Raw genomic sequence first — 26,208 nt, 5'->3', positions numbered from 1 at the left:
CGTGAGGGTAGAGGTAGGGGCACAAGCATTTATAATTGCTGACTGATTTGCTAATTATTGTTTATTCATAGACTCCCACACCACCGAAACGTTCCCGTTTAGCTAGCCAGCCCCAAAATCAGGAAATATGGCAGAAGTTCGATGACCTTTTGGAAAAACAAGGCAATGCGTTGAAGTTGCGGGAATCGGAGTCGGAGTCTCCATTTAAGGAAGCTTTTGCAGGCTTCGAATTTCTACTTAAGCAGCTTCCGAAGAAGGTAGCTGATGAAGCATGCTGCAACTTTATGTACACGCTGTTACAAAAAGTTGGCGCGGAAAGAGAAAAGTCTTCCTAGACCTATTAATTCATAAGCCAGTTCAAACTAAAGAACTATTTTCATATGTCGACGGCTGAGTGGAACAACAATTTATTTGGAATGCCGATTCGAAAATGCCACAAAAACGTACCTAAAATGCAAACTTTTGAAGAGCGTCTTCTTCCAAACTTTTTTTCAAAAATGCCCAATGTTAGAAGTTGTATCAACAAAGCTCTATCTCAGTTGAAAATATCTTTTATCGAGATTTGCCGTTTCCGAAAAAAATTCTTAGAGAGTTCTTCAATAAAATTTTGAAATAGTTTTTGAAGCGCATTGGAATCGGTAGTAAAGATAGGGAAAACCTCCACTCAGTTCTCTACTTTAAGTTTTTATATACCTTCATAAACTATCAATCAACAGGATAGGATAAAAATTTAAAATGGTTTTAGTCTTATATTTATTTATGAGTTTGTTGCGTTCTTTTTCCGTACAAGTTTTGTGGTAATTCTAATTTGATGACGGGCTTTCAAACTCTGATTAACTTTTCTGAACTCTGTGTAAGTTTTGAAATTTTTATTTATATCACATATCTGTTATATTCCGCTATACTTTAAATGAAAATTATTGAAAACTCATAAATAAATATAAGTTTCGAATAAAACCATTTTTAATTTTGAAACTATTCAGTTGATCGGCAGTGTAAAGTTCGTAATATTGATAAGTTAATAAATGTAAACGCGAAAGTTATGTTATGAATTCATTTACTAATTTATTTAAATTTATGTTTTTATGCAGGTATTTTGAGAGTAGCTGCACTAGTGACCTAGAAAATTGAATCTAATTTAAGTTTAGACCGGCCCACAAAGTTCCAAAAAACAACTATTACCTTCAGGTGCTGATGATTGCAATTGGACTACAAAACTGCATACTCAAAAAGCTCCTAAAAATCTGAGGTTGATTCTATTTTCTTCTATTTTTCTTCTATTTCTATTTCTATTATTCTTGCCTACTCCTATTTGAAGGCAAAAGAAATAATTCAAAAAATTTCTTGAGCATTTACTTTTGATCTGCATACGGCGCTTAAAGAAGAAAATAATGACAACGAAATTTAAGGGGCAGTTAGAGATGTGTACTGTGAATTGGTTTATGGAACAAAACCGATTTTGAAAAATTTTAAGTTGTGACTCTTTTGTAGTTAGTCTGCGATATATTTTCTTAAACTAATTTCTGAAAAAAAGTTTAAAACTAAATCACAATTTTCAAGCTTAACGGAGAAAAGAAAGCTAAATTCAGCTTGAAAAAAGCTAAACCGGCAACACTGATGCAGAAACAAAATGTGTTTCGCGGATACCTTTTAAAGGGGGAAACAAATTCTTAATGTACACGTAAATACGCGAGTTTTGATACCACACTCGAAAAGACCTAAATTTAGGTTAGGGTCCCTAAACTGTATTACTACCCAATCTTTTTATAAAGGGCAGTATGTAGATTTAAAATTGCAGATACTGCTTCTCAACAAGTTTCGTAATAAAAACGAACCAAGATTTGAGCATTTTATTTTGCATTAATTTGAAGAACAGATCCAAAATAATCTAAAACATTTATTTTTAATTGAAAAAAAAAAAAAACAGCATATGTTGGAAAGTCCAATACGTTAAGTTCAATATCCAAGTTTCAGTTCGAATGTACATGCCCACGTTCTTTGAGAGGACAGCAGAATCCCTTAACTGAATTTGTGCTCGAATTGTCGAAAATTTTTTTGGTTGTTTTCTATGAAAACTCTTGAAAAAAAGTTAATTGATTACATCTTAGGTGTTGAAATTAGAAAAAAACCAATGGTATTTATAAGTGGGTAGATATTAAAATAAGCTCAAACATATTGGCGCATAGTCATAGTCAAAATAAAAAAAGTTTTAAATTTAGTTGCAGCTTTTTTGACAGATAAGTCATAGATAATTATGTCAAAAATCTTCAACTAAATTTAAAAACTATTTTATTTTGACTATGCGCCATTTTTTTTTTAATTGCCTGATAATTGATAACTTTTAGTTGGCATATCAAATTATCCTATAGAATCATACATTGTCTTAACTACTTAGGTGGTTTGATACTCAAGTACATCTTATTTTGTATAGTTTGTTTGACAGGATTAATTTTCTTCAGTATTTGTGTCATGGTCTCCACAAGACGATCGCTTGACACGCCAGTCTTTTTATTCTTGAATTTAGTTAGCAACTCTGTCGGTGTCATGGGTTTGCGCATTAGATAACGCCGAACCGCCTCTTCTGTAATTCCATAATCACTGAAAGCAAATTATAAATTAGTATACATATGTGATTAATGTGTTTATATGCACGAATAACAGTGAAACCTCGATGTACAGAACATGTAGGGGTTTGCCAAATTCGTTTGTTTCGAAAAATCGGTTTGTTGCAGCATAATACCTTCTCTAGAGTTGCTATAGTAAGTGGCGTGCCTGCCGTATATACCGACGGCTCCAGGGCACATGATAATGGTTCAGAAACGTTTTTTTTTTTTAGAATTTGCGTGTTTGTGTCAGGAAGTCGCTGAAGGTTTAAAAAAGTACAATACCGCAAATTATTATACAAATATACTAGCAGATTCGGAAAACATTTTCCTGGCTTTTTTTTGTACGTTTTACAAACATCACCCCTGCTGTGGACGCTGGTCATCAACCAACTGCTCAGGCAATTCGATGAGGGACCCGTAAAACTTACGGTTTACGCAGATGACGTTGCAATTGTCATAAGTGGAAAGTGCCTTCCAACGATTAGTTCTTTGATGGATCGGGCGCTTCGGGATATTCATACCTGGGCATCTAATGTCGGGTTGAAAGTCAATACGGAGAAGACGGATATGGTCTTGTTTACAAAGAGGTACAAGGTCCCAAATTGGACCAGGTCTAAGTTAGGAGGGGTGACCTTACAGGAGAAACCTTGCACAAAATATCTAGGAATCATCATAGACAGTAAGCTGTCATGGAAGCTCAACGTGGAGGAGAGGGTCAAGAAGGCCTCAACGGCACTCTATGCATGTAAAAGAATTCTGGGGTGTACGTGGGGCCTATCGCCCACTCTTTATCATTGGGTTTTTACGGCGATTGTAAGCCCTATTCTATACTATGGAGTTCTTGTTTGGTGGAAAGCCACACAAAAAACAACATACCTCAAAAAGTTAGAGGGGGTATGCAGACTATCGATGCTTAGTATTACGGCAGCCCTGAAAACAACCCCGACGGCTGCACTGTATGCCATTCTGCACATCCCAGACCTGGTAGCAAAGAACAAAGCGTTAACGACCGCAACCAGGCTCGGTGCTTCGGGCAGCTTGAGCGCCGACCATATGGCCATAGTAGTATAGCGTCATCACTCACAAGACGAACAGACTACATGATTCCCTATCTCCGCTTCGAGGGAGATCTTAAGGCCACAATAGAGGTGGACGGTTGGCGCAAGGGTGCGCAAATGGCGGACGAGGCGATACATGTGTACACCGATGGTTCCAAAGTAGTGGAAGGAGTAGGGTCTGCGGTATACTGCGCTGATCCGGAAATAAGCAGATCCTACAGGCTGCCGGATTACTGTAGCGTTTTCCAAGCGGAAATATTAGCCGTAACCAAAGCAGTAGAAACCCTGGAAGAGAATAGCTTAAGCTGCAAACGTGTTAACTTTTATATTGACAGTCAAGCAGCAATTAAGGCAATAATCTCGCATAGCACAGCATCTAAATGCGTGTTAGAGTGTAAGCAGTCTCTGGAGAGAATCGGGACAGGAGAAGCATACATATATATTGGGTCCCCGGGCATATGGGAATAGATGGGAATGAAAAAGCGGACGAACTAGCTAAAAAGGGCGCATCCCTTGAAGCTTGCTCCGTAGATGTTCCAATTAGATTGGGCGGGATTAAGCGAATGCGAGAGGTGCACATGATCGACCAAGCGGGAAAGGCGTGGGTTTAAGCGCGGGGCTGTAAAGTGTCGAAGATTATGTGTAGGTCTTACAACCTTAGACTAACACAGTTGCTTCTATCATTAAAAAGAGAGGACTGTAGACTCATGACGGGTATTCTGACTGGACACTGCATTCTGGCATCACATGCCTTTAAATTAGGCTTGGTCAGTGATAGCAGATGTAGGAAGTGCGGGTTGGAGAAGGAAACGATCGAGCACGTTCTGTGCCCGTGCCCTGCACTTGCCAGGCTAAGACTCCAGCTATTAGGAGTGATACGGCTGTCAGATCTAGAAGCAGCAAGTGGCTTAAGTCCTAGGAAGCTTCTAGTATTTGCCAAGAGGACGGAGTTATTTTATAACATAGGTCCTGGTTTTGATAGGGGTTTTCAGTTTGGTCGTTAAAAACAAACTTCTGGTAACACTACGGACTCAATCAGTCTATGTGAGGTCCTCATGGACCGGCCAGTTCAACCTACCAACCTACCTACAAACATCAAATGAATGGGCGGCTCTATAAACGTCGTAAGCGCCAATCATATGTATATGTTCAGGAACGCAAAGAAAAAACCTTTGTTATGGAATTTATCTATGTATTTTTAATTTATAATAACCTATGACATGTGAAGTTTTTTAAATAAATTACAAAAAGGCTTTAGTCTATTCTGAAATAAAGGGTTTTGCTTTGCGTTCCTGCACAATTATGAATAACATTTAAACGTTTTTCGTACCGCATATTCTAATGTTCTCTAGTGATTGGCTTGATATCTCCAAAAACTATTAAAATCTCGTAATGCAAATCAATTTTGATTCAACTTCTTTGTTGAAAACTCCACGTGAATTTATAGGTTGGTTTCGAATTTAACGCGCTTAACAGAAAATATAATTTTAAGTGCATAATTTTGCAATATGCATGGAATATCATATCTACTGAGTTTTGGGTTTGTAAGGGATCGATATATCAAGGTTTCGCTGCGCTAATGTTTTTTTTTAATTTCTTACTCTTTATTGGTTGCATTCACCACACCCGCATATGTTGATGGTACCATGGGTGCCGTATCCGACTTGGGCCGCTTCGCTGGTGTATTAACTGGACTATTGCTATTCTCAGAAGCAGTAAGATCACTTGGCATGCTATTATTAACTTTACGTTTGACAGCACTGTTCGATGTTGAACCGGTGGGTGTTGCGGAGCGCGAAGTATTATTAGAAGAATTCTTATTATTTGGCGTCTCTTTCATTTTTTTCTTACTGGTGCTTTCGTCTTCAGAATCGCTGCTATCTGAACTAAAATCGCTAGAAGAATCTGAAAAGTTAACAGATAATAATGGATGTTAAGTGTTGGCATAAAATACATATTTGAGATGTGATTTCTTACCTTTTTTGTCGTCTTTCGACAACTTTTTAGTTTTCTTCTTTTCCTTGTTGCTAGTATCCTCTTTACCTTTGTCTTTCTCTTTATCAGACTCATCAGATTTCTTTTCCTCCTCATCGTCTTCATCTGAAGTTAATAATTTGCGTAAAGCATCTTCCTCAGCTACTGATTTCATATCTTTATCCAATTTCGATTCCGGATCGGGCTCACTTAAGTATAAATGAAATATTGTTATTATATAAAACAAGTTTATTAGGAAGTCAATTTTACTTACTCTTCACTAGATTCTGTATCGTAGTCCATCTCGCGACCCTCTTCATCGCCATCATCAGACTCTTCGAAAGCCTCGTCATCTACATCTTTTTTTTTGCTTGGCTTTTTTTGTTGACCCTTTTTGACTTTTTTCTTGCTACAATCATCATCACTATCCTCTTCTTTTTTCTTTTCTTCGTCCTCTTCTGAGTCGGACTCTTCATCTGAATCAATCCATTCATCCATTTCGCTAATCTTTAGTTCTTTCGACTTTTTCGATGCTCCCTTTGACTTGACCTCATCAGGATCCTGCTCCTCCTCTTCATCGCCCTTCAAACGTTTACGTAACATAAGCGAAAAATAGTTCATCACTTTTTTACGTCTCCCGAATTCGTGCTCAGCTTCTTCGGCGGACAGCGACTTATAACGTTGTATCGGTTGGAAGTTATACCATTCGTTTAATGGATATGCTTCAATAGCACCATCTGGGGCATGTGTGAAAACATAGAAGGCTGCATTTTCACTAACACCACCCTCGCGTATGCCCTTAAATTTTTTCCCACTTTTTCCGCCAACTTTTAAAATCCATGGCTGCGCTTCCGGCCGATATTTTTTTGCAATTATTCCGAACTTCTTCCGACGTACCTCTTCCCTAAGATCACGGTTATACTCAGATCCAGCACCAAATTTGGGCATATCTTCTTCCATACCACGAAATTCTTTCATATTATTTTCCCTTTCCATTTTGACGTTTCGCCATTGTGCAAAATCAACATTCAGAGTAGCATTAAAGCGCATAACATGATGTTTCTTCCGCAAATTCTTCGGGACACGAATGTTAAACTCTTGTACATTAGTTGGCGGTGCTGATGACGACGTGGAAGCAGATGTACCACTAGCACTGGTTACAGTGGCTTTCGTAATAGAATTAGTGGGCTTAGAAGACGATGCCATTTTTTTATTAAATCTTTAGTTGTTATCAATTGTATATTTTGTAAAAATTTCACAAAACACGAAAATGCAAAATGAATACCTTGGAGCGAAATAAACAAAATCAGTTTGACAAATAAAACTGACAAACAGATGATAAAAAATTATTGCTACATCTATCTTTTTAGCACAGTGCTGCCTTCCATCGAATTAATTGCATATGTAGCGAGTCACTATACCGTAATAAATAAAGCTATTCAACACTGACCGTATCAGAATAACTTTTTTCTTATAGGTATGTAACGCAAGGTGCACACGAGGCTACGCGTCATAGACGCGTACAAGATATTTCATGTAGCTACAATTCCTCTACGCTTCAAGATCGGCATACGTGCTACTTCCAACCGTCGCTAAAAAAGAAAAACATTTCTAAAAAAAATTAATTTATGCTGTGTAATTGCCATTATACAAAAGTTGATTGTATATAAAATTAAAAAGGAAAATTTTCAACAACGCGAATAAGTGAAAAAAAGAAATTTCACAGGTTTGCAAACGGAAAATTGTAAACAAACATCTTCTTCTTGCTCTTTTCTAGGCGTATTTATGCCTAGCGACCAACATTGCTGTACGCCTAGCACAAATCACTAACAGAGGATTGCGCATTGTGCATGTAAACAAAAGATCAGCTGTTTTTTATGGGCAATTCATACGTTATTTTCCTATAGCTCTTCTTTTTTTCTCTCTTTCTTTCATTCGCTCAGTCAACTGTGACGTAAATGCGCAGAACAAAGCAATTTTGAACTCGTGAATGGGCAATCTGGGTCGGTGATTTATTTACGCCTAGCTACATGAAACTTTCATGCTTTGGTGCACACAAGGCTACGCGTCATAGACGCGTATTAGACGCTGCATCGAAGTCTGTACGCTTTGATCTTGAACACATGTACTTGAATGCAGAGCTGCGTACGAGGCGTCAGCTGCATGAAAACTTCATGTAGCTAAGCGTACAGCAATGTTGGTCGCTGAGCATACGTACGCTTGAAAAAAAGGAATAACAAGATGTTTGTTTAAATTTTTTAAGCTATTGCATAGATTTTATCGCGGGCTTGGCGACTAAATCAAAAAAAACCGTAACGGATATTTGTCAAAAAAGATCCGAAAAGGCTCGGTGTTAGCAACAGGCCAAATACATAAAATTGGATCTCTATCATAAACAGCGGTGGGCACCACTACATTTACACGGTTACCAAATTGAGAATGGGTTAGTAAACACGAACGCGTAGCGAGCACGAAAGCAAAATCAATTATTTATTTAGTTTGATTTCAATGCTTGAACGGTGAACACGTGTCACACGCACTCTTTGGTACTCTGTTTTAAGCGCGCGTGCGACACTTCCTCACGGGTACGACCATCGAATTCAAACTAAAAGAGCTGTCGTTGATTTTCACGAAGTAGCCATTGTGCTATCGCTTATCGTATACATATATGGTCGCTTACAAACCAACCTAATAAAACCGCACTTCGTTTTTTTAGCGCACGCAAACAACCGGCGTTTTTTGCCCTAACCTAAATAAGCATGCGTTGCGACAATGTAAAGCATGTGTGCAAACGTCAAATCTAAATGTCACGCGGAACAAAAATTGGAAATCGAGTTAGGTTTTCACGCAGCAAATTCAATTTGAGTTGCTCTCCTACAAGTTGTATGTGCATGAGACATTTTTGACAGAAAATGACTTGCGTGCGTTTATATTAGGTTGGCTTCTTAGCAGGTGCTAAGCTCACGCCCACCCCGGATCAAGTTAAAGTTAAAGTGAATGTTAAACTTAAAGCGAAAGTTAAAGTTAAAAATAAAGTTAAAGTGAAAGTTAAAGTTAAAGTCAAGGTTAAAGTTAAAGTAAAAGTTAAAGTGAATGTTAAAGTGAAAGCGAAAGTTAAAGTTAAAAATAAAGTTAAAGTTAAGGTTAAAGTTAAAGTTAAAGTCAAAGTTAAAGTTAAAGTTAAGGTTAAAGTTAAAGTTAAATTTAAAGTTAAAGTTAAAGTTAAAGTGAATGTTAAAGTTAAAAATAAAGTTAAAGTTAAAGTGAAAGTGAAAGTTAAAGTTAAAAATAAAGTTAAATTTAAAGTGAAAGTTAAATATTAACTTCTCATTTATTCAATAAAAGTAAAAAATTTGTTTTTTTATCGGTCACTACGCTTAAAAAGGTTAACTAGAATTAATATCAAAGACAAAACTTGAATTAATATCAAAGAAAACAAAATGTTGCATAAATATTATAATTGCATAAGTTGATAATATGCAATAGCTTTACCACGGCAGTCCCCGAGTGCCACACGTCCTTTTTTTGTATGCAAATTTGTGTAATTAGTTAGAAAATGTCATTTTAGTTAATAGAAGTGCGTGAAAGGTATATTACCAAAGCAAAAAAGAGTATTCAACACCATAAAAGCTTTACTAGACATTGTTGAAGCGATTAAAAGGCTAAAACGTATTGGAAACTAGAAATCCAATCTCTAGTCCGCGGTGGTGTAAAGTTGCCTTTCATAATTTACAAAGGCACAGGGATGCAAACAACTTTTAATACCTATTTTCCTTTGGTTCTGGGACGGATATTCCTGAAGAAATTTAATTTCTTATTTTTTTCAGTAATTGTTTGCTGTTTGTAGCGACGCTCGAAAGTAGCATCGTGTTCAGATCTTGAGGCGTAGAGAAATCATAGCTACATATCATACCTTGTACGCGTCTATGAAGCTAAGCCTCGTGTGCATCTTGCCTAACATAATCAGGGCTGTCATGGAATCCAAGTCGGTTTTGCATTTTGTCGGAATTAAAAACCAATATTGGTTTAAATTGGTGTCACAAAACCGTTGTTACGGTCTGCTGTTATGGTCTACGGTTACGATCCACTGGGAGCGTTTTCGTGCGAACACACCTAGTGACTGGTGATGGGACCTAAAAGTTGCGATGGAAAAGTATCGAAAGAAACAAGAAAAAATCGGCGATCGCTAGGGAGAAACACGTTGTTTCCGGAAAGGGGGATCGAAAGCATTGACAGCGCCAGCAGGCAAGAAAAAAAATCGCGGCAAGGAAAATAAATTTTTCCTTAAATTTGCCTAAAATTCCGGGACAAAAAGCATTCCCACATAAACGAAAAACCAATTCGCAAACGCGGTAGCTATTAGTTGTGAAAATAATAGCATAAAACTGGAGCAACAGGAAAAGCAAAAAACCAATTGAAGAAGCAGATCGTTTTCCCCTTTTGGCGTTGCTCTTGATGGTGCGTTTGCCGCAAGCGTGAAGAAATTGTACTTTTCAAGTGTTGGAATAATAAACCATTGCCAAATATATTGAGTTAGCCCAATAACAACGACGGGCTTGTAATTGCTTTAATTTCTGGAAAAAGGGGTAAACCCGATTATAAAAACGAGGCTCCATCCCTTTTAAAGCCTCGTACACACGCCCCGCCACGGTAAAACAATCGTTCAAATATTAAGATATATGCAAAGTTTATTCGGCACGAGGAGACAACTTCCGCGATTTCTGCGCCTACTGAAGATCTTACTTTCGTCGCAAGCTCGTTTAGGGGTTAGTACCAATACGACCTCACTTCATTGCAATCATCATTATAATTTTAAGCAGCGAATGGTCGTGGTAACTATAATCGTCGTAGGCAACAGCAAGGCCAACCACCACGTCAACAACGTAGCAATCCATTAAATTATCAAGCAGGAGGTAATGCTAACGCTGCGTATGCTCCTAAACAACCTATCAACAGCGGAGTGGCTCTGAGACACCGGCTATAACAACAACAACAGCAGGGCCCGGACATAGGCCTGCTGCAACACTACGTACGACAAACACGACCGGAAACAGGGTGAGTTCGTTCCGTGACGCGGACTAGTTAGGAATATTATACCCTTAGTATTAGTTCCTTTTTGTGGGTACTTAATGCGGCCGTAAGCCTTAAAGAAAAAGGGGGAGGGGGGAATGAACATTTTTTTTCCTTCTCGAAATTTGCTGTTTTTGTTTTTCCCGATACGGTCCGATGTACATATGTACACCTGCAAGTAAATTCACAGCTGCAAAAGATATTAACACATATTGCTAGCTATTTTCTTCTGTAACACGTTAAAGAAATGATTAACGAAAGCCACGTAAACGAAAGTCAAAAATGTTGTGGCAAGAGATTGGAAAATCTTAAGTAGACACTTAGAATATCTGCAAACTTTGCGAGTACGCATTTTCACATTTTCTTCCATATAGAAATAATTTTCCAATCGTAAGCTAAAGTTTCGATAATAATTGTCAAAAATCAGCGGGAATTCGGTTAGACTACAACCTTGTAATGCCAGCCTAAAAGAATGTAGTGAATTACAAAAAGCTGCATACTCAAACATTTTAATAAGGTTCTGAAGTAAAATTTCGATTTTTTTTCCAAAAATGATTTAGAAGCTGGTTTACAATTCATCCAAGTTTTTCTTAATAAAAAAAAAGAGGAAGAAAATGAATTTGAATTTGCAGATAATCTTTGGTGCTAATTTTTAACTCGGAAGTGTACGTTAACTTGCGCTGAAACTTAATGTAAAATTTGGTTACTGAAAAAGGTATCAATTATTGAATTGTGCTGTTAGTTAGTGCGTGTAGATACCTAGCCATTTAGTATGTATTAAGTAAGAGTGAAAAAAAAATTAATTTTCAAAGTCGCAAACACCAAAAACATATGTAATTATATTTTAAGAAAATGTGCAGGATCATTTTAAAATCTCATTGTCATTGTTATATAAAATAATAATAATAACATGATGCACGACAATATAGCCTATTAGCAAGTGTGACGGACTTTTCCTTTGACTTTGCCGGGGTTAGCCTCAGTCCGTCCAGGGTTCCTGAAAGTAGAAATTCCTACCGATCCTTCTAAAAGAATAACCCTGTTTATTCTCATAAAACGTTACAAAAGTATTTATTTAATAAAAATTCTATTTCTACTCCTAGCTGATTCCCTTACTTTGTAAGAGGTGACTGAGGTAATAAAGCCCTCGGCCAACCTCTGCGGTCGAATGGAATAATAAAGCCTCCAGACGAGTATACTTTTAGTACAAATGAAGTGAAAAACCTTCAGGTGTACTCTTGGTCGGTAGTGATAAAACCTACCGACTCGTATGCCTGTCTCCTAATCTCTGAATCTTAATGCGAACTCGTCGCCCTTATATACTAATTTTTGCACGCAGGCAAACGGTTATTTTATAATAACAACTTTCAACTAATAGTATTAACAATATAAAACATTTGTTATTCCGGTAAATATTTCCTTCCCATGAATTTTCATGCACCATAATGCTCCTTATTGAATACAATGCCTTTGTACTTGCTCATACCGGGCTTTCCAGGCTTTGGTTTATATATTGTGTGTTTGTATATTTGTTTGTGGTCACCTGATTCTAATGTTGTGTTTTGCTTTGCCCAATGCTTCTGCCTTCTGTTGTATGGCGTGCGTTGGTGTGTTGTATGCTAGTGCGTAAATATGTATAGCGAAATTTCAATTAGTAGCGGCGCTTACTTTGACGACTTGCTACTGATCTCCGTTCACTTAAGTTATTATGTATCTTGAATTTGTAACTGGGTACATTGGATTTTGAGTGTGCAAAGTGAAATATTCGTAATTGAAAGACGTTGCACGTTTGATGGTGCGACATTAAGTCTCTCCTTTATTGAATAAATTATTGTCTTTTATACTAATTTACTTAACCTATACATTCATAAATATCTTAATACTAATAACTAAAAATAAGTACATAGGAAATGGGTTATGCATACATGTACGTTTGTATACAGTCTTTGTATACATGTAGTTTTGTATGCATAACTCCATACATGTAGTTTTGTACAATTTGCAGCGTCAGCAGATCAGTTTGAATATTTTGGTATTTTCCCACAATTAGTCGAATGTTTGTATGTATATTACAATGGGTTGTGTGTTTATATTTATAATTTATTAACTGTGATATGCCCTCACTAGGGTAGGCACCTTGTCGTTGGTGTGAGGGCTTAGCCGAACTCCATAGCGCCCGACTATGAGGCGGAGCTGTTTAGGACTGACATCTACGCCGTTTCGCCTCATAGGAGGGCGGCGGGATGTCGGTGACCAAGAACTGCCAACCCCCTAATCCAGGGTGTTATGCGCACCGTACCTATTGGACGATTTGCAGCCAGGGGATAAATTCGGCTGTATTCGAACGGAGCCTTCCCGATACCGGGCCATCTCGGGAAGTAGTTATGGCCTTACCGCAGTAAGGGGCGCTGCTGTGGCGGACGGTTCTTTCCCCGTATATAATACTGTACCGCTGAGCCCGCCTTGTCGGGCAGGTGGTCGTACGACCAAGATGAACAACTCATTACCTGAATGTAATAAGGAGGATGTAAAGAGGAGGACTGAGTCGCAATCCAAGGACGACAAATACGAATTAAGCGATGCGTCAGACTCGGGGAGCGAGAGTAGTGCTGATTCAATGAACTCCGTGTTGGAGAAGCACACAAATGAAAACGGAGTAGAAGAGTGGAGAAGGGTACGGAGCAGAGGAAGTAAAAGAGCTCTCTCGCAGTACCGTGCAGCACTAAGAATTGTACAACGCTTGGGAGCAGTGGTCGACCCAACAGAAGTGGAGATTGAGGGCTTGGAATGGGCCCATGAAGCGGTAGAAGTAGGTCGAAGGCAGTTCAAAAGGTTTGCTGCGAGAAACCCTCGGTTTTGCAACCGGTACGAGGAGGAAGAAGCGTCGAATGGCAGAATGAAGAGGCAACGTTCGGCAGAAGGCGACAAGCCTGCTTTCAAGAGGCAGAAAGGACCCAGTCCTAGAGCCGCGAGGCAGGGCAGTCGCATAGACAAGACAAGTAGGCCCAAAGCTGTAAGACAGATGGGTTCCAATAGCGAGGTAGCAACTACCTCGAAAGCTGCCAGTCAGAGGGAAGTTCCAACTACGGAAGTAGGAGATAAGCCAAAGGGAGATAACGCTAAGACTCCGGCTTTCTCGGAGGCGCTAAAGGGAGTTAACGCGAAGACTCCGGTGTTCTCGGAGGTTCCAAAGGGAGATAACACTAAGACTCCTGCTTTTTCCGAGAAGATGAGTGATGTGGCAAAGCAGTCACTGACTGTGGCGCTGGTTGATCGTAGCAGTCCGCTCGGACAAATGACTACTGAAAGGTGGAGATCTGTGGAAAGGAAGCTTATTAGCTTAATGCTTAAGATGATGCGGGAACAACCAAGTAAGCCCCTTCCAACCTTTGATTCGGGGGGATGGTATAATGGTGTGAAGATGATAGCGTGCGGCAACATCGCGAGCTTGCGGTGGCTGGAGGAAGTCGTTCCAAACCTCCAAAGGCAAGGCACGAACGCGCGGTTTGAGGTGGTGGATAAAGCGCAAATCCCCACGGTACCAAAAGTTAAGGTATGGATACCATGCGTGATGAAGTCGGAGGATACACTGCGACTTCTGCAGAATCAGAATCCGAACATACCGACACAGGATTGGAAGGTACTTAGTGTATCTCGGCCTACCGAGGATGGTCAGTTCTACATCTTCCAAATAAACAAGCAGGCGGAGGATATTTTGTACACGCAGCTTGGCAAAATGTCCTTTGGCACTGGCAAAATTTACATGCGACTCAGGAAAAGAAGTCCCGAGGATAAAAATCCTAACACGCTGGAAGTGGGCGAAGTCGAAAAGGACCTCAGAAGCCTAAGGGAAAAAATACAGGTGGAGGTCCCCGACGTCACCACGAACGTGCTAGAAGAGGACCAACCGCTAAATGGTGCTGTGACTCGCACAGAGGAACACACGGCACAACATTCACGAGGGGCTGAAGGGGGCCTCGAATACTCTAAACCAAAAGGGCAAGAGGAGGACGACGACGTCAAGACGAAGGTGCTGGAGGGGGACAAACAGCCCAATGGTGCTGCGAGTCCTACAGATAAACCTCCAACACAGTAAAGTGGCGTCGAGCGAACTCCTCCTAACCCTTGAGGAGGGTTCGTTTGACGTGGCGCTGATCCAGGAGCCGTGGCTCTCATCGGGAGGAAAGGTTTCTGGACTTAGCGCGTGCGGGTTTGGCGTTTACTACGCACAAACGGAAGGACGGGTGCGAGCTGTAGTAATGGTAAGGAAACAGCTGCATTCATATATGCTGCCTAATTACACCACCGAGGATCTCGTAGCGGTGGCCGTTGAGCAAAAGAATAAGCAGGCATTTATCCTGGCGTCCTGCTACATGGCCCATGCCGCGGAGGTTCCACCGATGGAGTGCAAAAGGCTAGTACAGGAGGAAGGGCGCAAAGGGCGGTTGGTCATAGGCGCAGATGCAAATGCGCACCACAATGCGTGGGGAGGAGCAGATACGAACGAGAGAGGCGAATCTCTATTTTGTTACATCCTGCAAACCAATTTGCAGATAGCCAACAGGGGAAATGTTCCTACATACATGTGGGAATCGATAACCGCACAACCCGTAGTGGACAGAGGAAATAGTACAGGATCGCACCTAACATACTTGCCAATACAACCCTGACGAATGACAACGAAAAAGACTAAGTGGAACGGACAATATAATTCGGCCGCTAAGCTAAGAATCGGACGTTTGACCAATTTTGACCGCGACTAAATAATTTATTGCTAATTAAAACTATTATATTACATGTTAACCGGTGTTGTTTTATTTCCCAAATGGAGTAGAACCCACAAATTGGTGTCAGAAGTGGGATGACTTCGCAGTGATTTATTTTTGCAGTAGTTATTTCATTAAAAAGAACACTTTGCAAAAGAAAAGTGCGTGCATATTCATACACATGCGAAGACGTGCATTTGAAAAAATTTAAAAGGCAATCGGCCAAACGAAAAAACATCAAAGTAAAAAATTTGAACTGCTCGAACATTAAATAGCAGAAATAAGTTATCGAAATAACAAAGTGCATAATTGGCGTAGAAATTAAAAAAGGTGCATTTCGCCATAAATCTACAAAAAACCGTAATCGAAAAAAACGGTATTTTGAGGCCGAGGTATCAACAGTTCATTGGCAGAAGTACGACATTTGGGCGATCAAACAGCGCAAGTCATAGGAGCGCCAACATTTTAGAAACAGAGCAGCATCAAACGAACGCATATCGTACCAGCACGACATTACAGCCAAGCAAGTGGCGCGAGCAGAGGACACAGCACAACCGACGCAGGCGACAACGACACGCATGAAAAGCAAGCTTTCAGTATATTATTTTATTTTATTTATCGTGACAGCAGCGAAGTTCGGAAACGGCTGAGCAGTAGCAAGCAGCGAAGTTGAAGACATCACAGCTAAGTTTTTATGTCTTGTATGTATTCCATTTGTTCAGATTTTTTTTTTTGTAATTGCACACAGTAGTGGCGGCGAAAAAAGGACACTTAAAAAAAAAAAAACCAATTTCATACACTAATAGCTAATCAAAATTTGCTTGAATATATATTGCTAGACATTGTCAAAGTACAATAATAAAATTTTGAATTGTTATTTAATTTCGTTTGATAATCAAATAGTGTCCGCCACTGAGTTTAGATATAAGCGTATATAATAATATTAATTCATATTTCATATACCATAATATTTTAAATAACCTTTTGTATCAAATCGTAAGACCATGAACCGCGAACAGATACTAGGCTTGACCGTAGACGGACTAAAAGAAACATTAGAAGAACTTGGGTTGGCGACTACTGGACGGAAGGCTACACTACAGGATAGGTTGTTGGAACACTTCGGCCTGAATGCTAACGAAGATTATGATGTCGAATCCGATGACGCAGGTAGTAGACGCAGAGCCCATTTTCCTATTGTCGAGCGTTCAATATTTACTCTACGCGACGTTGAAGACTCTATGACGCAATTCAGCGGATCAGGGAACCCTAGTTTTGAGCAGTGGGTCCAGGATTTTGAAGAGAACGCAATAGCCGTACAATGGAGTGAGCTGCAAAAATACATCTATGCTAAGCAGTTACTAAAGGGAGCTGCGAAAATGTTCGTACGAAGCCAGACAGGTGTTAGCAATTGGGGCTCACTCAAGGCAGCGCTGAAAGAAGAGTTCGGAACTGCAGTGTCATCTATAGAGGTACACCGGGCCCTGAGAAATCGTCGTAAGCGTCATGGAGAAGACCTACGCGAATATTTGTATAGCTTGATGGAAATCGGGAAATGTATAAGCTTGGATGACCACAGCCTAATACAGTATTTTATCGACGGCATACCGGATGCGAAATCAAACAAAATCAACTTGTATCAAGCGAAGTCCATAGATGATCTCAAGTATCAAATTAAAGTTTACGAAAAAGTTCAGCAAGGAAAACCTCAACCCTTTGCTCCCAGCTCGGTGCAGCCATCGTCATCAAACAAGGCAGTACCGAGTTACAGCTCCGGTGAGAGGAAATGTTTCCGATGCGGCGACAATTCGCATATCGCCAGAAATTGTAAGCGTAGCAAAGTAAAATGTTTTAAATGCGGTGAAGAGGGCCACCGTGCAACGGAATGCAAACCAGATGTAAAAGTGAAGTCGGACAAGGATAGTGTTAACACGATGACAGGTATCAGGGGTGGTCTGATTTTTAAAGATTTGGTTTTCACGGCGCCGAATATGATGCCCCAAACTATGTCAGCGTTAATAGATACTGGTTCGGATTTGTGTCTAATGCGACATGATACGTTGGTGATGCTACGGTTGGACGTCGATCTAATAACTAAAGAAAAGCGGCGATTAGTAGGCATAGGCAACAGCGAGCTAGTAACCATAGGTAGTTTCACGCAACATATGATCATTGACGATATTCCCTTGCACATAACATTCCACGTAGCCAATGAGCGAGATCTGAGTTATGCTATTGTGGTTGGCAACGATGTTCTTAAACAAGTTGACTTGACCGTTACAGAAGAAGGCGTTGAGTTTCACAGGAAGGGGTCTAAGCAGGAGAAGTTAACGACGGAATTGGTTGCGCAGCCACAGGTATGCGCACATACATCGGACGACTCACGCGAAGAGCAGACCGAAGGGGCAGTAGGAGGGCAGCAGCCGACCATATTGAAGCTCGCTAATGCAGTTGGTGAACTGCTTGGGCAGAAGCAGGTGTCAGCATATGATTTGAAGAAGGGCGGCGTGAGCGCCGCGGAGCGCAGGTTTATTAAGTCAACAGTGACAGAGCGTCCTAGCGACGGGAAGGCCGAACCGATATCATCGTCATCAAACAAAGATATCGGGGCAGGCGAAGCAGTTGCGGAGGAAAATGGTAATACACGCGATCAGGGAGAAGATAAAAACAGGATTCCTGAGCTGATAAGGGAGTTTGGCGACATGTGCCTGACGGTAGATGCGAGCAAATTATCCGTAGCAGAATTATCTCACCTTAGTAGCAACCAAGCAAGCAAGGTCAGACAACTAATAGATGCACACAAGCCAATGCGCGGCGCTAAGGAGCCAGTTGAGATGAAAATAATCATGAAGGACGATAAGCCGGTGTATGAGCGACCAAGGCGAATGTCTTATGCGGATCAGTGTTTGGTGCAGGAGAAGGTAACTCAGTGGTTAAAGGAGGGGGTCATTAAACCCAGTACCTCAGAATATGCCTCACCAATTGTCCTCGTACCCAAGAAAAATGGCGAAAAAAGACTCTGTTGCGATTACAGAAGATTGAATGCCAAAATCGTGCGAGATAATTTTCCGATGCCAGTTATGGATGACGTCCTCGAACGCTTGCAGGGAGCCAAGGTTTTCACGACGCTTGACCTGAAAAACGGTTTCTTCCATGTCCCTTTAAATACAGAGTCCCGCAAATACACCGCATTCGTCACTTGGAGTGGTCAATTTGAGTTTTTATACGCGCCGTTCGGCATCTGTAATTCGCCGGCTGCATTTTCAAGATTTATATTTGCCGTCCTGAGAGATTTAATTACAGATGGAGTAGTCATAGCCTACATGGATGACTTAGTAATTCCCTCCAAGGATGAAACTGAAGGTATTCAAAAGTTGGAGTTGGTGTTGAAGACGGCTGCAGCAAATGGGTTGAAAATTCAGTGGAACAAGTGTCAATTTCTTTTACGTAGAGTTGAATTTCTGGGATACGTTATCGAGAACAATACGATTAAACCATCCGAGGTAAAAACGAACGCCATTAAGCATTTCCCTCTGCCTCGAGATCGCAAGTCTATGCAACGTTTTCTCGGCTTGATGTCCTATTTCAGAAGATTCATCGAAGGTTACGCAAACATAGCAAGACCACTTTCAGATACGCTGAAGCAAGATGTAAGGTTCGCGTTGGGCGACGAACAGCTAGCTGCATTCCAGCAGCTCAAAGCCGCTCTAGTTAACGCACCAGTGCTAACATTGTACGACCCGAAAGCTGTGACTGAGGTGCACACAGACGCTTCCAAGCATGGATATGGTGCCGTGCTTTTGCAGAGAAACCCGGACGATCAACAGTTTCACCCTGTCCAATTTATGAGCAGGAAGACGAAACCGAGCGAGGAAACTTATCACTCTTACGAGCTAGAAGCGCTAGCCATCGTAGAAGCCCTAAAGAAATGGCGAGTGTACTTGATGGGCATCAAGTTCAAAATCATTACGGACTGCAATGCCTTTGCAATGACGATGAGAAAACGAGACGTACCAGTGAGAGTTTCTCGTTGGGCAATGTACTTACAAGATTTCGACTACGAAATCGAACACAGAAGTGGCACCAAGATGAGGCATGTAGACGCCTTGAGCAGAGTTTCCTGTTTGCTTATGGAAGACGCATTGCATCATCGGTTAAAGCAAGCCCAAGAAAAAGACGATTGGGTAAGAGCTGTGCGTAAGATCATTGAAAAGGACGAGTACGAAGATTTTTATATGAAGCATGGCGTGGTACACAAGGATCCCGTCAAGGAGTTGATTGTTGTCCCATCGCTCATGGAACAGGAGATAATCCGAACAGCACACAAGGAAGGTCATTTTTCCAGTAAAAGGACTCAAGAATTAGTTGAGAAATCGTTTTTTATTCCACAGCTAAAGTCAAAAGCAGCACGCGTTGTCGAAAGTTGTATCGAGTGCATCGTAACGGATAGTAAGATGGGGAAAAAGGAAGGGTTTCTTAAACCTATTAAAAAGGAAGACCGCCCTTTAGGTACATACCACATAGACCACGTCGGGCCTATGGAGCTGACAAACAAAGCGTACAACTACATATTGGTAGTCGTGGACGCTTTTTCTAAATTCGTTTGGCTCTACGCGACTAAAAATACAGGTGCAGATGCGATCGTCGACAGGCTTAGAAAACAATCAGCAGTATTTGGGAACCCTAAGCGTATCATCACCGACAGAGGCGCAGCTTTCACATCGAATCTCTTCAAAGAATATTGTGAAGGCGAAAGTATCCAGCATCTAATGATTGCTACAGGTGTACCGAGAGGGAATGGCCAGGTGGAGCGCATGCACAAAATCGTAGTTCCTATGGTATCTAAACTCTGTAGTGAGAGTCCTGGTAGTTGGTATAAGCAGTTAGATCGAGTACAACAAACGATTAACAACACTCCACCCCGCAGTACAAAAATATCACCATTCAAAATTCTTACCGGGTTAGATATGCGCGTAAACGGTATTCCAGAACTTCAAGAACTCTTAGATGTTGCCATAGAAGAAATCAATTCGGATCGCGAGCAAAGCCGCCATCAAGCGAGAGAAAATATTGCTACGATCCAGGACGAAAACCGAAGAACATATAACGCCCGTCGCAAAGCTGAAGTAGAGTACAACGTAAACGAGCTGGTAGCGATTAAACGTACACAGTATGGTTCTGGTCTAAAATTGAAGCCGAAGTACCTCGGACCTTATAAAATATTGGAAAAACTTGAACATGGCAGATATGAGGTTGCGAAAGTCGGAGATCACGAGGGGCCTGGACGAACTACTACAGTCGCGGAATTCATGAAGAAATGGGACCCTTCATTCGGGTCGAATGAACGCGCAGGATGGCCGAATGTGGGAATCGATAACCGCACAACCCGTAGTGGACAGACGTACTAGTACAGGATCGCACCTAACATACTTGCCAATACAACCCTGACGAATGACAACGAAAAAGACTAAGTGGAACGGACAATATAATTCGGCCGCTAAGCTAAGAATCGGACGTTTGACCAATTTTGACCGCGACTAAATAATTTATTGCTAATTAAAACTATTATATTACATGTTAACCGGTGTTGTTTTATTTCCCAAATGGAGTAGAACCCACATACATTGGTCCAACATCCAGCAATGTTCTGGATATTACATTGAGCTCCGAGCGTGATATATCAAGGTATGATTGGATGGTTCTCGATAGACCATCCTTCTCCGACCATGCGTATATAAGCTTCAGCATCCCACTAAAGAGGGTAGAGAAGGGAGGAACCTTTAGAAACCCTAGGGCAACGAATTGGACTAAATTCCAGAAACATGTAGAAACGAAACTGGGACAACCCAAAGAGGTTGCTAATGTAGAGGAACTGGAGGAGTCGAATGAATTCCTAACAAGGACACTTATGACTGCGTATAACAAAGCTTGCCCTCTAAGAAGATTCAGAGGAAAAGCAAAGCCGCCATGGTGGAGCAATGAGCTGAGTCTTCTAAGAAGACAGGTAAAAGAAATGTTTAAACTCGCAAAGACCGCGGAAAGCGAAGCGTGTCGGGACGAGTACAGGGATCTACTGAGGATCTACAAGCGTGAAATTACCAGGGCGAAGAGAAACTCATGGAAAAGTTTCTGTACGGACATAGAGTGCTCCAGTGAAACAGCACGGTTGAAAAAAGTCCTAACAAAGGGAAACATAGTCCATGGACTAATAAAGAAAGAGAACGGGGAATGGTCACGTGATAGTGAGGAATCCCTTGAGGTGCTTCTCGATACACATTTCCCATCGGGAGACGGTTTAGAAGAACCAGCAGACATCACTCACACTTCGATCACGGAGCTAGTGGTGCCGGGCTTGGTGACCGATACCAAGATCGAGTGGGCAGTGAAGACGTTTTCTAAGTTTAAATCGCCAGGCCCAGATGGTATATTCCCGGCCATGCTACAAGTCTCAAGTAGGGCGGTCGTGGAATGGCTTAAAATAATATTCGATGGGTGCATAAGACTGAATCATGTACCGCACTCTTGGAGAACTGCTCGTGTAGCTTTTCTACCAAAGGCGGGGAAGATCGGTCACGTGTATCCCAAAGACTATAGACCCATTAGCTTAACATCATTTCTGCTCAAAACCTTTGAGAGGCTGATAGATGTGTACATAAAGTCCAACGTGGATGAAAAGCTGCTCTCCACAACACAGCATGCGTACACCAAAGGCAAGTCGGTAGACACCGCATTGCATAGGGTGGTAATAAGCATAGAGAAATCCCTGGAATATAAGGAGTATGCTGTAAGAGTCTTCTTGGACATTGCCGGGGCTTTCAATAATGTTGCAAAATGGGCGATTATGGATGGTCTTAATTACATTAAAGTACATCCTGCCTTAATCAGATGGATCGGCTGCATGTTAAATTGCAGAAAGATTACATCACAATGGGGATTGTACGAGGCCACGAAATCAGTGGACAGGGGCACGCCGCAGGGAGGGGTGCTATCACCTCTGCTGTGGACACTGGTCATCAACCAACTGCTCAGGCAATTCGATGAGGGACCCGTAAAACTTACGGCTTACGCAGATGACGTTGCAATTGTCATAAGTGGAAAATGCCTTCCAACGATTAGTTCTTTGATGGATCGGGCGCTTCGGGATATTCATACCTGGGCATCTAATGTCGGGCTGAAAGTCAATGCGGAGAAGACGGATATGGTCTTGTTTACAAAGAGGGACAAGGTCCCAAATTGGACCAGGCCTAAGTTAGGAGCGGTGACCTTACAGGAGAAACCTTGCACAAAATATCTAGGAATCATCCTAGACAGTAAGCTGTCATGGAAGCTCAACTTGGAGGAGAGGGTTAAGAAGGCCTCAACGGCACTCTATGCATGTAAAAGAATGCTGGGGTGTACGTGGGGCCTATCGCCCTCTCTTTCTCATTGGGTTTTTACAGCGATTGTAAGCCCTATTCTATACTATGGAGTTCTTGTTTGGTGGAAAGCCACACAAAAAACAACATACCTCAAAAAATTAGAGGGGGTATGCAGACTATCGATGCTTTGCATTACGGGAGCCCTGAAAACAACCCCGACGGCTGCACTGTATGCCATTCTACACATTCCACCTGTAGACCTGGTAGCAAAGAATAAAGCGTTAACGACCGCAACCAGGCTCGATGCTTCGGGGCAGCTTGAGCGCCGACCATATGGCCATAGTAGTATAGCGTCCTCAGTCACAAGACGAACAGACTACATGATTCCCTACCTGCACTTTGAGGGAGATCTTAAGGCCACAATAGAGGTGGACGGTTGGCGCAAGGGTGCGCAAATGGCGGACGAGGCGATACATGTGTACACCTATGGTTCCAAAATAGTGGAAGGAGTAGGGTCTGCGGTATACTGCGCTGATCCGGAGTTAAGCAGATCCTACAGTCTGCCGGATTACTGTAGCGTTTTCCAAGCGGAAATATTAGCCGTAACCAAAGCAGTAGAAACCCTGGAAGAGAATATCTTAAGCTGCAACCGTGTTAACTTTTATATTGACAGTCAAGCAGCAATTAAGGCAATAATCTCGCATAGCACAGCATCTAAATGCGTGTTAGAGTGTAAGCAGTCTCTGGAGAGAATCGGGACAGGGAGAAGCATACATCTATATTGGGTCCCAGGGCATATGGGAATAGATGGGAATGAAAAAGCGGACGAATTAGCTAAAAAGGGCGCATCCCTTGAAGCTTGCTCCGTAGACGTCCCAATTAGATTGGGAGAGATAAAGCGAATGCGAGAGGTGCACATGATCGACCAAGCAGAAAAGGCGTGGGTTCAAGCGCGGGGCTGTAAAGTGTCGAAGATTATGTGTAGGTCTTACAACCTTAGACTAACACAGTTGCTTCTATCATTAAAAAGAGAGGACTGTAGACTCATGACGGGTATTCTGACTGGACACTGCCTTCTGGCGTCACATGCCTTTAAATTAGGCTTGGTCAGTGATAGCAGGTGTAGGAAGTGCGGGTTGGAGGAGGAAACGATCGAGCACGTTCTGTGCTCGTGCCCTGCACTTGCCAGGCTAAGACTCCAGCTATTAGGAGTGACACAGCTGTCAGATCTAGAAGCAGCAAGTGGCTTAAGTCCTAGGAAACTTCTAGTATTTGCCAAGAGGACGGAGTTATTTTATAACATAGGTCCTGGTTTTGATAGGGTTTTTCAGTTTGGTCGTTAAAACAAACTTCTGGTAACACTACGGACACAATCAGTCTATGTGAGGTCCTCATGGGCCGGCCAGTTCAACCTACCTACCTACCTAACTGTGATATGTGTCTCATATTCGGCATTCCGTGCCGTCTGGGTTAGTTCAATAATTGTAATATGATTATTACTAAAATATATTTGAATTTGTTATGCGTAAAGCTGCAAGTATGTTACAGTAGGTGTGGCATATAATGATACAATACAGTGTGTGACGTATAATGCTACAAAAGGGATTGACCGCTGCATTTTTATGTTTTGTGTGTATCTACCTCCCTCCCAGATATTCAATACATGTTAGGGTGATCCTATATTTAAAATTTATGTTTGCGAAAATGTAAGTATTTGGCTTGCGTGCAAAAGTGCGCAAGTCTAATTTGTTCTTTAATTTAATAATTATCAATTCAATGTACAACAGAATATATGTATTTAGGGTATAATTCATAAAGGTATACATATGTATATTTCTGGTGCTTCATATAAAATGTATAAGTGATAAATTCAAATATTATTATACATTTCAAGTTATTTCAAAATGTATGTTCTTTAGAAAAATGTATTGATATGTGTATGTTGTGAGGATACAAAGTCCTCGGCTTTGGGGTCCTCACACTCCCCGCTCACCTGCCGCAATGAGACCCACCGTCACCAGGTCGGTGCGCGTGATCCGTACGCGGAAGTGGTGTTCGCCCATGCTACTTCGTCGTCGCTGCCGTCGCTGGCCATCCGGCTCAATATGACGCTGCTTTTGTCGTTGAGGCTGCCGTTGACCCCGCTGGCCTTACGGCTTAATATTCTGCTGTCGTCGTTGTGGTTGAGGCTGCCGTTGACCTCGCTGGCCTTACGGCTCAATATTTCGCTGTCGTCGTTAGTTGTTGGCGTTTCTCTGCCCTTCCCGTCGGCGGTATGTGTGATGCCAGTCTATAAAATAAATGAAAAACTGGTGGATTTTCTTTAGGGTGTTCCCAACGTCCCAGCAAACACAGTTTCTAACGTTAGAGAAATATTTTAGTTTTACATTAGAATTCTAATGTAGTTCTCTAATGCAATTCGAATCAAAATCTAGGTTAGAGAACTAGGTTAGAATTCGACTGTGAAACGATTCGAATAACACCAGAAATGCGATGTTATGATTATTGTCACAGTTATCGATTATTTCCACGACATGATCACTCATTATTAGTGTCATACAAACAAATGAAAATAGTGGAAATATTAAGAGTTGAGAAATAAGTTTTTTTTATTTATAATAATAAATACTAGTAAGTGAAAATGAATTAAAAAAGGTTAAAAAAGGAAAGCGAGCAGATTATTGCAGGGCTACTTGAATGGCATTAAGAAAACGCTTCCTCATCCGTACCTCAAACCAACGCTGAGCACAATCTTTAAGTACGTTTTTAATTTATTATAATAGAAAAAGCCTTTGAAATATGTTCATTCTTAATACATAAGATTATAACCAAATAAACGTATTTAATAAAATGAAACAATAACAATTTCGCTGATTTTCAATAATTGAATTAAATTGCGCATCACTTGAAAATTCTCATTAGAAACTCATTAGAATTTGACGTTAGAATTCGATTACAATTCTAACCCTTTTCTCGATATCGAAAACGAAGTCCCCTTTTTGTCGAGAATGCTATAATTCGCGACAGTTTCGCAAATCGTCCTCTAACCTTCTACCTTAGAGAAATACATTAGAATTCGATTCGTCTTCTAATCGTTTTCTAACCTAAATGTTTGCTGGGGTGTATGGTGGATTTTAAAAAAACGTGGTATATCATGCGCCTAGTTAAAGAGTATATTTATGGGATATTTATGTAATTGTGGTTAGAGTTTACCGAGCTTTTAGTGGTTGATTCGAATTCCGTACTTCTTGATATGAAATTTCTTCGTGTATGATTTGACACTGTCTCGGTTGGGCATGTCCGTTACTACCGATTTCATCCGGATTGAAGTAGAATCTTACAAAATAGTCTGTAATTCCGCAGTTGTCTCGGGGTG

General features: G+C 41.0%; 2 protein-coding genes across 3 annotated transcripts in view; both read right to left on the bottom strand.

Annotated features, from left to right (window-relative positions):
• Window positions 1–1,799: 1,799 nt before the first annotated feature.
• TfIIFalpha (transcription factor IIFalpha) lies at window positions 1,800–7,047 on the bottom strand. The gene is made up of 4 exons (XM_067759377.1): window positions 5,913–7,047; window positions 5,642–5,847; window positions 5,266–5,569; window positions 1,800–2,598 (listed from the first exon to the last, which is right to left on the bottom strand). Exons 1-4 carry the CDS (start codon window positions 6,842–6,844, stop codon window positions 2,388–2,390), a joined length of 1,653 nt encoding a protein of 550 aa, XP_067615478.1. The 5' UTR covers window positions 6,845–7,047; the 3' UTR covers window positions 1,800–2,387.
• Window positions 7,048–24,645: 17,598 nt separating this feature from the next.
• The window catches only part of LOC137236585 (uncharacterized), a 112,077-nt gene continuing 110,514 nt past the window's right edge, over window positions 24,646–26,208 (bottom strand). Inside the window, exon 8 of one of the 2 annotated variants that reach the window (XM_067759352.1) lies at window positions 24,646–25,122. In XM_067759352.1, the coding sequence (XP_067615453.1) occupies window positions 24,847–25,122 (276 nt within the window). In that variant the 3' untranslated portion in view covers window positions 24,646–24,846. The remainder of the gene's footprint in view (window positions 25,123–26,208) is intronic. The other variant, XM_067759354.1, reaches the window with a different exon arrangement.

This window comes from Eurosta solidaginis, chromosome 1 (assembly GCF_040869045.1).
Source record: "Eurosta solidaginis isolate ZX-2024a chromosome 1, ASM4086904v1, whole genome shotgun sequence".
NCBI classification, from domain to species: Eukaryota; Metazoa; Arthropoda; class Insecta; order Diptera; family Tephritidae; genus Eurosta; species Eurosta solidaginis.
Note: the sequence above shows the minus strand (reverse complement) of the source record. Positions and strands in the feature narration are given on the sequence as shown.